The sequence below is a fragment of the Littorina saxatilis genome, linkage group LG12, assembly GCF_037325665.1.
Source record: "Littorina saxatilis isolate snail1 linkage group LG12, US_GU_Lsax_2.0, whole genome shotgun sequence".
NCBI classification, from domain to species: domain Eukaryota; kingdom Metazoa; phylum Mollusca; class Gastropoda; order Littorinimorpha; family Littorinidae; genus Littorina; species Littorina saxatilis.
The window spans coordinates 13,791,860-13,804,399 of record NC_090256.1 but is presented as its reverse complement, the minus strand read 5'-3'; the positions used below and the strand labels follow the sequence as shown (position 1 = coordinate 13,804,399).

General features: G+C 44.3%; 2 protein-coding genes across 2 annotated transcripts in view; one reads left to right on the top strand and one right to left on the bottom strand.

Annotated features, from left to right (window-relative positions):
• LOC138981300 (5-hydroxytryptamine receptor 2A-like) overlaps positions 1 to 12,540 on the top strand; it is a 57,983-nt gene that overhangs the window by 30,626 nt on the left and 14,817 nt on the right. Inside the window, exon 2 of the mRNA XM_070354161.1 lies at positions 3,479 to 4,747. Coding sequence (XP_070210262.1) covers positions 4,653 to 4,747 — 95 coding nt within the window. The 5' untranslated portion in view covers positions 3,479 to 4,652. The remainder of the gene's footprint in view (positions 1 to 3,478; positions 4,748 to 12,540) is intronic.
• On the bottom strand, positions 1,639 to 2,679 carry LOC138982902 (trichohyalin-like). Its single transcript, XM_070356298.1, has one exon. The coding sequence runs from the start codon at positions 2,677 to 2,679 to the stop codon at positions 1,639 to 1,641; it is 1,041 nt and encodes a 346-aa protein (XP_070212399.1).

The following is a 12,540-nucleotide window of genomic DNA, read 5'->3' as shown; positions in this document are numbered from 1 at the left end:
TGCAATACCAAAGTCCGGCCTTCGTCGAAGATTGCTTTGCCAACATTTCAATCAATTTGATTGAAAAATGAGGGTGTGACAGTGCCGCCTCAACTTTTACAAAAAGCCGGATATGACGTCATCAAAGGTATTTATCGAAAAAAATAAAAACATGTCCGGGGATATCATTCCCAGGAACTCTCATGTCAAATTTCATAAAGATCGGTCCAGTAGTTTAGTCTGAATCGCTCTACACACACACACACACAGACACACACACACACACACACACACACACACACACACACACACACACACACACACACACACACACACTCACAGACAACAGGCACACACACACACATACACTATGACCCTCGTCTCGATTCCCCCTCAATGTTAAAACATTTAGTCAAAACTTGACTAAATGTAAAAAGAGATACAGCTACCGTCGTGTAACAGTGGCTAAGACAATTTATAGAGTGAGTATCAGTCGTCGAAGGGGAAAAAATAAAACCAATCACTGTGAATGCAAAAGCAAAAGAGCTGAATGAAACACAGATAACAGACGAAAACGAGCCTGCAAAAAAACGCCTGGAGAGAGATTAGCTTTTCTTTTGTGTTTTTCGTTTTTGTTTGGGGTTATGGAAACAGCATACGTTGTGGTTGTTTTTCTCCCTCGATGCCCTGAGGAAACGCCACTGCGGTCACTCTAAACTTCATTCAAACGCCTCCCCAACCTCCCTCAGAGAGAGAGAGAGAGAGACAGAGACAGAGACAGAGAGAGACAGACAGACAGACAGACAAAGAGAGAGAGAAAGAGACAGACAGACAGACAGACAGACAGACAAAGAGAGAGAGAAAAAGACAGACAGGAGAGAGAGAGAGAGAGAGAGAGAGAGAGAGAGAGAGAGAGAGAGGGAGAGAGAGAGAGAGGGGACACAGAAATAGAAAGGGAGGCAGGAAGACAAACCAAACGAGAACCAGGAGAGTGGAAAGGCAAAGAAGAGATATGCTTAGAGTAGTATAAAAGAGAGAGAGCGTAAAAGAATCAGCGGAGACAGCAGGAGAACGGGGTGGAGGTGGGGGGGGGGGGGGGGGAGTTGGAGGGGAGGGATATATTGGGTTTTAAAGAAGCAGACAGAGAGGGAGAACGGAGAGAGAAGGGGACCCACGCCTTTGATAGACTCGCTTCAGACACCAAGGGTTTTAGGGTAACGGCGATTTGATTTCTGCGCCGTGTAAATGCGGCCTGGTGCTTCTGATTGAGCGAGGCTAAGTGGGTCTCACCCCGAGTGCATGTGAACTGTATCCCTTGTTTTCACTCCCTTCTTGTGATCTGACCCATCTTTATCTGGCCTTTCTGCTTGTGATCTGACCCATCTCTCCTTGTTCTCTCTGCTTGTGATCTGACCCAACTCTCCTTGTTCTCTCTGCTTGTGATCTGACCCATCTCTCCTTGTTCTCTCTGCTTGTGATCTGACCCATCTCTCCTTGTTCTCTCTGCTTGTGATCTGACCCAACTCTCCTTGTTCTCTCTGCTTGTGATCTGACTCATCTCTCCTTGTTCTCTCTGCTTGTGATCTGACCCAACTCTCCTTGTTCTCTCTGCTTGTGATCTGACCCATCTCTCCTTGTTCTCTCTGCTTGTGATCTGACTCATCTCTCCTTGTTCTCTCTGCTTGTGATCTGACCCATCTCCCCTTGTTCTCTCTGCTTGTGATCTGACCCAACTCTCCTTGTTCTCTCTGCTTGTGATCTGACCCATCTCTCCTTGTTCTCTCTGCTTGTGATCTGACCCAACTCTCCTTGTTCTCTCTGCTTGTGATCTGACCCATCTCTCCTTGTTCTCTCTGCTTGTGATCTGACCCATCTCTCCTTGTTCTCTCTGCTTGTGATCTGACCCAACTCTCCTTGTTCTCTCTGCTTGTGATCTGACCCATCTCTCCTTGTTCTCTCTGCTTGTGATCTGACCCAACTCTCCTTGTTCTCTCTGCTTGTGATCTGACTCATCTCTCCTTGTTCTCTCTGCTTGTGATCTGACCCATCTCTCCTTGTTCTCTCTGCTTGTGATCTGACCCAACTCTCCTTGTTCTCTCTGCTTGTGATCTGACCCATCTCTCCTTGTTCTCTCTGCTTGTGATCTGACCCATCTCTCCTTGTTCTCTCTGCTTGTGATCTGACCCATCTCTCCTTGTTCTCTCTGCTTGTGATCTGACCCATGTCTCCTTGTTCTCTCTGCTTGTGATCTGACCCATCTCTCCTTGTTCTCTCTGCTTGTGATCTGACCCATCTCTCCTTGTTCTCTCTTCTTGTGATCTGACCCATCTCTCCTTGTTCTCTCCGCTTGTGATCTGACCCATCTCTCCTTGTTCTCTCTGCTTGTGATCTGACCCATCTCTCCTTGTTCTCTCTGCTTGTGATCTGACCCATCTCTCCTTGTTCTCTCTGCTTGTGATCTGACCCATCTCTCCTTGTTCTCTCTGCTTGTGATTTGACCCAACTCTCCTTGTTCTCTCTGCTTGTGATCTGACCCATCTCTCCTTGTTCTCTCTGCTTGTGATCTGACCCCACTCTTCTTGTTTTCTCTGCTTGTGATCTGACCCATCTCTCCTTGTTCTCTCTGCTTGTGATCTGACCCAACTCTCCTTGTTCTCTCCGCTTGTGATCTGCTTGTGATCTGCTTGTGATCTGACCCATCTCTTCTTGTCCTCAGTTTTTACTTCAGATCAAACCTTCTTCTTCTTCTTCTTCTTCTTCTTCTTCTTCTTCTTCTTCTTCTTCTTCTTCTTCTTCTTCTTCTTCTTCTTCTTCTTCTTCTTCTTCTTCTTCTGCGTTCTAGGACTGAAACTCCCACGTACACTCGTGTTTTTGCACGAGTGGAATTTTACGTGTATAACTGTTTTTACCCCGCCATTTAGGCAGCCATACGCCGCTTTCGGAGGAAGCATGCTGGGTATTTTCGTGTTTCTATAACCCACCGAACTCTGACATGGATTACAGGATCTTTTCCGTGCGCACTTGGTCTTGTGCTTGCGTGTACACACGAAGGGGGATAAGTCACTAGCAGGTCTGCACATAAGTTGACCTGGGAGATCGGAAAAATCTCCACACTTAACCCACCAGGCGGCCGCGGCCGGGATTCGAATCCTCGACCTTCCGATTAAGAGGCCGACGTCTTACCACCACGCCACAGCGCCCGTCTAGATTTAACCTATCTCTTCTTGTCCTCTCCGCTTGTGATCTGACCCATCTCTCCTTGTTCTCTCTGCTTGTGATCTGACCCATCTCTCCTTGTCTTCTCTGCTTGTGATCTGACCCATCTCTCCTTGTCTTCTCTGCTTGTGATCTGACCCATCTCTCCTTGTCTTCTCTGCTTGTGATCTGACCCATCTTTTCTTGTCTTCTCTGCTTGTGATCTGACCCATCTCTCCTTGTCTTCTCTGCTTGTGATCTGACTCTGACCCATTTCTTGAATTCTTGTTATCTCTGATTTCAGTGCCCGGAGAGGAAACGTTCAACTAACCTGAATAGACCAACGCCGACTGGAGGACAGAGTGATTTCTACATGAGCTGAGCTCCAGAAGACAGAGTGATTTCTACATTTCCTTGGCACCGACCACTACCAGAGGAAAGTCTGTAAGTCTGCCAAGCGCTTGTCAAGTCCTGTCGTACTTTTCTGCGTTGTCCTCGACCACAGCAACGACAACCCCGCACGCTTCTTTCTTCCTTGTGCACTAAATCACACATCAATATTGGGTTAGGAAGAGATTTACTCAAACCATCGACGGGAATCGGTCTACGAGTTTTTGGTACAATTAGTGAACGGCAAAAGTTTGTCAACGGCTTTGCCATCTTGCGCAGCAACAAACGCTCACGTCACCGTCGTCATACAGCACTCGTTCACACGCCGACAGAGGACGATATTATCTGGTAAGAGCTGTCTCCGAGTCCTATCACAGGCAGTGAGGGGCTACAGACAGTGAAGGGCTTTGTCTCAGTCCACAGCAGCAAACCCGCATGCTCCTGTCTTCTTACTGCACTCATTGACACACCGCCCAAGAGATTTACTGAGAACCTGTCTACGAGCCTTCATCACGACCTTTGAGCGGTTTGGTTCTGTCTTGGAATTGTCAAGCTCGGTACCAAGCCTCTGGCGTGAAACACTCAGTGTCCTTTCTGGGGGCATGACCTCGTCAGCGTGTGTCTCTATGCCTGCCAGCGTAACAAGCTGTTGTGTGCTCTGCTTTCGCTATCAAGCAGCTAAGGAGTTCTTAAACTATTGTCCCGGCGTGCTCGCTTTCTCCATCCAACGGCAGAGAATGTTCTGACACAATTGTCTTGAAACAGATTGTACGTGCTTAGTTTCCCCACCAGCGGCACGAAGTTCTTTCAGTATTGTTTCTCTGTGTTGTGTTCGCCGCTTTGATTTCTTTCACATTGCCTTTCTGATGGGAGGATTCTAGAGGAATGCACCGTGTCAACTCGTAAGATTCTTCAGCCAGTTTTCATAACAAGATGTGGTTCTTCGTCTGTTTGGAGTCTTCCTCTCTCGGCACCCAGTCACCGTTGCCCTATCCGCCACCAAGGACCTAACTCGCCCCAGCAAGGTGCCATGGTCCCGGGGGTGACGCAGTACGACAATGTGACGTCATCTGAAGCGTGACGTTACCATGAACAACGTCACCAACGTCGTCAGGACGCCCCTGCTGGGAGACGGTCATGGAGGCACGACACAGTGGGCTATTGCCCAGAACTTCTTGCGCCTGTGAGTATTTTTATTTTTTATATTTTTATGTTTTTTTACATTTAGTCAAGTTTTGACTAAATGTTTTAACACAGAGGGGGAATCGAGACGAGGGTCGTGGTGTGTGTGTGTGTGTGTGTGTGTATGTGTGTGTGTGTGTTTGTGTGTGTTTGTGTGTGTGTGTGTGTGTGTGTGTCTGCGTGTGTGTGTAGAGCGATTCAGACTAAGCTACTGGACCGATCTTTATGAAATATGACATGAGAGTTCCTGGTAATGATATCCCAGGACTTTTTTAATTTTTTGATAAATACCTTTGATGACGTCATATCCGGCTTTTTGTAAAAGTTAAGGCGGCACTGTCACACCCTCATTTTTCAATCAAATTGATTGAAGTTTTGGTAAAGCAATCTTTGACAAAGGCTGGACTTTGGTATTACATTTCAGCGTGGTGGCTTAAAAACTAATGAATGAGTTTGGTCATTAAAAATCGGAAACTTGTAATTAAAATTATTTTTTTTATTAAACGATCCAAAATCAATTTCATCTTATTCTTCGTCATTTTCTGATTCCAAAAACATATACATATTTTATATTTGGATTACAAACAAGCTCTGAAAATTAAAAATATCAACATTATTATTAAAATTAGTTTTCCAAAATCGACTTAAAAACAATTTCATCTTATTTCCTGTCGGTCCCTAATTCCAAAAACATATAGATATGATATGTTTGGATTAAAAACAAACTCAGTAAGCTAAAAAAGAATAGAGATACAGAAAAGCGTGTTATCCTGCTCAGCGCGACCACTATCGCACTATTCTGGCTTGTCGATTTCACTGCCTTTTCCACGAGCGACTGACGAAACTACGAGCATGCGGTCTTGGTGAAAAAAGCTGTGCGTTCAGTTTCATTCTGTGAGTTCGACAGCTTGACTAAATGTTGTTATTTCGCCTTACGCGACTTGTTGTTTGTTTGTTTCAAATGTATCCCTTGATGACGTCATCAGTTACAAAACTATGCTGAGGAAACACTGGTAACACTAACTCCTCTATATCCCCTGTTCATTCGACTGGTTTGTGTGGGTGAGTTTGTTTGATATATACAAAAATACAAAATAAACTGTTGGTAGAATTAGAGAGAGGGGTTTGGGATGTAGGGGGGTTGAGATGTTAAATTAAAAATAATAATATAGCGACTTTGGAATTCAAAGAGAACGATAGACTCGCTTTCGTTAATGCAAAAAAAAAAAAAAAAAAAAAAGAATAGCGAAAAGCACTTTGTCTGCTGTCTGAAGGCAGTTGAGTGTACAAGTGAAGGGGATGTGGCTGGTCGCTCTAATAAGTCCCATTAGTACACCAGACACAGTGGAACTGCCGGCAGCGATGTCGTTGGTGACACCGTTCCCGGAGAGCGAAACACAGAATCAGGTCACAGACTTCACGTGCATCGCGGCAAGTCTTGTCTGTCGCTGTGCTTCTCACCCTGTTATCGTTCAGCGTTTGAGTATCGAAGAATGAGTCATTTTATTGATTTTTTTGTCACAAGGATTGTAAATAATATACTTTGTTCGCCGTCATTGATTTTGTTTGTATTCCATGGAGTAATTGCGGGTTGATGAATAAGCTACCTTTACGTCTGTCTGTCTGTCTGTCTGTCTGTCTGTCTCTCTCTCTCTCTCTCTCTCTCTCTCTCACACTCTCCGTCTGTCCGTCTGTCTGTCTGTCTGTCTCTCTCTGTCTGTCTGTCTGTCTGTCTGTCTGTCTGTCTGTCTCTCTCTCTCTCCGTCTGTCCGTCTGTCTGTCTCTCTCTCTCTCTCTCTCTCTCTCTCTCTCTCTCTCCGTCTGTCTGTCTGTCTCTCTCGCTCTCTCTCTCTCTCTCTCTCTCTCTCTCTCTCTCTCTCTCTCTCTCTCTCTCTCTCCGTCTGTCCGTTTGTATGTCTTTCTGTCTGTCTGTCTGTCTGTCTCTCTCTCTCTCTCTGTCTCTCTCTGTCTCTGTCTCTGTCTCTCTCTCTCTCTCTCTCTCTCTCTCTCTCTCTCCGTCTGTCCGTCTGTATGTCTGTCTGTCTGTCTGTCGCTCTCTCTCTCTCTCTCTCTCTCTCTCTCTCTCTCTCTCTCTCTCTCTCTCTCTCTCTCTCTCTCTCTCTCTCTCTCTCTCTGATATATATACTATTGTCTCCATTCCTTTTTCGAACCGGATTATCAGAAAGCACTTAACGAGAGACAAGAGCCCCTGCAATAATGGGCTGTTTCTAATGTTCCGTGATAGATAATCAGAATGATTACGCGACTGACCATGCCGGGTATTTCCCAGGAGTACAATATTATGTGTCGTGGACCGTCAGTCCGCACTCTCTGAAACAAACGTTAGATTGTAACTGTCGCATATTAATTTACCTTGGATCGAAAGTCAGCTTGACACAATGTGTAGAATCGCTGTAGAAAAGCTCACCAAATGTGCACCAAACGAAAAACAAATATGTTAAAATGATGTGTTTTTGTGAGTTTGTGACTGAGTGAGTGTGTGCGTACAGTCATGCATGCGTGCGTGTGTGCGTGCATGCATGCGTGCGTGCATTTGTGTGAACATGCAATGCACCGAACGCAGACTTGATCTTCAGCAAAGGAATCGGAAAACGCGCTGACAAAGTGGACCTGATGTCTCCACTAAATCTACACTATACGTATATATATATATGTTTTTAATTATTTCTTTTCTGTTTTCCCCTTTTTATAAAGCATGTATGCTCCGCCTCTTACCCAGAGCTCGCTGAACAATATAACCTGTCTAACACGAACGCCAAAGAAATCTTCTTCTTGTCGTTCGCTGTTAGATCGTCAGTCTAGACTGCAGGGCGAAACGTACTGTCGCCAAAGAAATCAACCAAAAGATGTTTTTATAGACAGGTGGTCGGTGTGAAAAGGTGAATTATTTACGAAAACATAACTGGTTGGGGATCGTTATCCATAGGTGGTGACCAGGGCAGATTGGACTGTAGTTATTTTGTTCTGGCTCGTGCCCACCGGTCGCCCTATCCGATGCCTGTCGAACGAGAGCAGCGCTTCGCTGACTGAACTAATAAGCGTCGTACTTTCCTTTTGCGCTGTCATTTAGCCTGTCATCAGCCTGCCAAGGATCGGATGTAAGTGGTCCCATCAAACGGGAAGGAAGGCGGCTGAAACCCCTCAGTCTGACAAGGCTGCCATTTCTTAGCTTACCCTAGCAAGGTGAATGTCCGCCAAAACTGCCTGCGTCAGTTTTCCCCCAATCGATATCAATTCAACTTAATTTGGTAGGCTTTTTTTACTATTATTTTTTAATGGTACCGCGGGGAGGACGTCCGTTTTGGTACATGTAGTTTTGGGGTGATAAAATATACAGTGAGATAAGGGGATGAGTGAGAGGAGAAAGAGGAGAGGGGAGTGGGGGCGAGAGAGAGAGAGACAGACAGACAGACAGACAGACAGACATCCAGAGATAAGAGAGAGCGAAAGAGAGGGAGGGGCGAGAGAGAGAGAAAGAGAGAGAGAGAGAGAGAGAGAGCGAGAGATAGAGAGAGAGACAGACAGACAGACATACATCCAGAGATAAGAGAGCGAAAGAGAGGGAGGGGCGAGAGAGAGACAGACAGGCAGACAGACAGACATCCAGAGATAAGAGAGCGAAAGAGAGGGAGGGGCGAGAGAGAGAGAGACAGGCAGACAGACAGACATACATCCAGAGATAAGAGAGCGAAGAGAGAGAGGGAGGGGCGAGAGAGAGAGAAAGAGAGACAGACAGACAGACATACATCCAGAGATAAGAGAGCGAAAGAGAGGGAGGGGCGAAAGAGAGAGAGAGAGAGAGAGACAGAGACAGACAGACAGAGACAGACAGACAGACAGACATACATAAGAGAGCGAAAAAGAGAGAGGGAGGGGAGAGAGAGAGAGAGAGACAGACAGACAGACAGACATCCAGAGATAAGAAAGCGAAAGAGAGAGAGGGAGGGGCGAGAGAGAGAGACAGACAGAGACAGACAGACAGACAGACAGACATAAGAGAGCGAAAAAGAGAGAGGGAGGGGAGAGAGAGACAGACAGACAGACATCCAGAGATAAGAAAGCGGAAGAGAGAGAGGGAGGGGCGAGAGAGAAAGAGAGAGAGGGAGGGGCGATAGAGAGAGAGAGACAGACAGACAGCCAGGCAGACAGACATAGGATACGATGAGGGAGGGGGTGAGAGAGGGTTCGGGGGGCGGATAAGGAGGGGGGCGGAGAGAGAGAGAGAGAGAGAGAGACAGACAGACAGACAGACAGACAGAGACAGACAGACAGAGATAAGAGAGCGAAAAAGAGAGAGGGAGGGGAGACAGACAGACAGACAGACAGACAGACAGACAGACAGACAGACAGACAGACAGACAGACAGACAGACAGACAGACAGAGAAATAGTACCATCTTGAAGCAGTAAAGCATAGCATGAGAGATTCTTAAAAGGAAGTATAACTATCATGTAAATGAAGAAAAAATGCTTTTAAACGGCCGCGAATCTGAGGTTTATCATATATTCCCATAGATGTAACTCTTTATAAAGATGGTCACGATATGTAGAGACACGGGATATTTGTTTAAAGCCCAAGCTTCGCTATAAAGATAAACCACGCTGAAATTAACACTATTGTTTCATAGTTGAAATAAAAGCACAATTACAAAAGCATACACAGGCACAAACGTATTAACCTGCAAACAGACAAAGCAAAACATTAGCACGAACAAATATCATCAGCAGTCATGCAAGGGAGCGAAGGCGTATGGGTTTTGTAAAGAGTCGTGACGTCGTTATTCTCCAGTCAGGTGCAAGAGCGTTACTGTCCTATTAATGAACATGCTCACGTAAAAGAAGTTCCACGATAGTTTTTTGTATCATCGATTCTTTCTTTTTGTCTATCTTTGCTATTGTTTTGTAATATAAAGGCTTTGCACAAAAAGGGGAAAAACTATTTTCCAGTTTGCTTGTTCATTTTTCTGTCTGTCTGTGCGTCCGTCCGTCCGTCCGCCCGCCCGTAAATCCGTGTGTCTGTATGTCTGTCTGTCTGTCTGTTTTTTATATTTAGTCAAGTTTTGACTAAATATTTTAACATCGAGGGGGAATCGAAACGAGGGTCGTGGTGTATGTGCGTGTGTGTGTCTGTGTGTGTGTCTGTGTGTGTGTGTGTGTAGAGCGATTCAGACTAAACTACTGGACCGATCTTTATGAAATTTGACATGAGAGTTCCTGGGTATGAAATCCCCGAACGTTTTTTTCATTTTTTTGATAAATGTCTTTGATGACGTCATATCCGGCTTTTCGTGAAAGTTGAGGCGGCACTGTCACGCCCTCATTTTTCAACCAAATTGGTTGAAATTTTGGTCAAGTACTCTTCGACGAAGCCCGGGGTTCGGTATTGCATTTCAGCTTGGTGGCTTAAAAATTAATTAATGACTTTGGTCATTAAAAATCTGAAAATTGTAAAAAAAATTAAAAATTTATAAAACGATCCAAATTTACGTTTATCTTATTCTCCATCATTTGCTGATTCCAAAAACATATCAATATGTTATATTTGGATTAAAAACAAGCTCTGAAAATTAAATATATAAAAATTATTATCAAATTTTTTTTTTCGAAATCAATTTAAAAACACTTTCATCGTATTCCTTGTCGGTTCCTGATTCCAAAAATATATAGATATGATATGTTTGGATTAAAAACACGCTCAGAAAGTTAAAACGAAGAGAGGTACAGAAAAGCGTGCTATCCTTCTTAGCGCAACGAATACCCCGCTCTTCTTGTCAATTCCACGGGCACTGCCTTTGCCACGGGCGGTGGAGTGACGATGCTACGAGTATACGGTCTTGCTGCGTTCAGTTTCATTCTGTGAGTTCGACAGCTACTTGACTAAATATTGTATTTTCGCCTTACGCGACTTGTTTGTTTCTGTGTTCTGAGACGCGGTTTTCAACAACATACCAAACGGTCTGCTTTCAGAAAAATATATGTTTAGCTATTTTATGTTAGATATTAGATAATTTAGACATTAATGTTATCATCACTCCGACGTACACCCATGTTTACACGTGTGGGTTCAGTTTTACGTGTATGACCGGGGTTTTTTTCCCTGCCATTTCGAGAGGCCGTTCGACGTAAATGTTTTCCTGAACGCTCCAGTCATTATTTATCATTAACACTTTTGCTTGATAACTTCCCAGACGATGGTACATTGCTTTCAATATATTGTTTTCGTAGTTTCTATTGCTTTCAATGTTGCTCTTCGTAGTTTCTATTGCTTTCAATGTTGTTCTTCGTAGTTTCTATTGCTTTCAATGTTGTTCTTCGTAGTTTCTATTGCTTTCAATGTTGTTCTTCGTAGTTTCTATTGCTTTCAATGTTGTTCTTCGTAGTTTCTATTGCTTTGAATGTTGTTCTTCGTAGTTTCTATTGCTTTCAATGTTGTTCTTCGTAGTTTCTATTGCTTTCAATGTTATTCTTCGTAGTTTCTATTGCTTTCAATGTTATTCTTCGTAGTTTCTATTGTTTTTGTACTTCACCATTCTCCATGACAATTCTCCCCCTGGATTGCTTCTGTCCATTACCAGACTTTGTCCTAATTCTACTCTCCACTTTCTCTAGTCACTAAACTCAGCAAACTTACCCAACTACTTTAGCACTCCAGGGGCGCAAGTAGGCAAGTGGCTTACAGCCGCGCTTCTCGTCTAGCGGGATGAATAATAGATGGCGCTTCTAGATCCAGCGTCATCGTGTGAGTCCCAACCCCCGAGAGACGCCGCCATTTAGGCATCCCTCCCCTGGTCTCCACCGACAACCGTCCAGTTTGCTTCCGTCCTGTGGAAAGTTACTGATCGTGGGGAAAAATCCCGACCGGAATCAGTCGCCAAATGTGTGTCCCCCTCCTGTAGTTTGACGACGATTTTCGGTCAAGTAAGCAAATTGTCATGTCTATGTGCGTAGTGGGAGATAATGAACCTGTTAAATGAAGGGTGAGAACAGAATCTGAACAGTAGAGGAGGATAACAGTATCTGCGTTTGTTACACCCCCGGTATAGGGGTGTGTATAGGTTTCGCTCGATGTGTTTGTTTGGGTGTTTGTGTGTTTGTTTGTGTGTTTGTGTTCGCATATAGATCTCAAGAATGAACGGACCGATCGTCACCAAACTTGGTGAACAGGTTCTATACATTCCTGAGACGGTCCTTACAAAAATTGGGACCAGTCAAGCACACGGTTACGGAGTTATTGGTGGATTAAAATTATACAAGGACTTATACAGGGACATCTTCATGGTCAAAGGGAAATAACCATTCTCACTCAGTCACTGCCACCAACTAAGAATGTTATTTCCCTTTGACGGGGGTGTTTTTCCTACCTCGTAGGAATTTCTTGTTTTTTTCATAACTTTGTTTTTCTTTTTTTGGATGGGGGGAAGGGTTCGCATGGAAAAACCTGTTTCCGTGTAGGCATCGCATTTTTCGTTTGTGTTGAATTTGTTCAGCTGTAGCAATGCTTATCTTATACTGAATTAATATTGACTTTTAAACAAAAGTATCGAAAATGGGCATGGAAATGTAGTAGGGGGAAAAAAGTGCATGTCTGTGTGATGTTTGCAATATTTGTTAACAAATGTGCAAACTAGCACATAAATGGCAATTCCGATCGAGCAGAAAAAAACAACAACAAAAAACACAGAATCACTGAGTTGATGACACGGCGAACCAATATTAAAACAAGCAACTGCGAAGATGCAAATTAGCTGCACTTCCTGGACAGGAATGGAAGCAA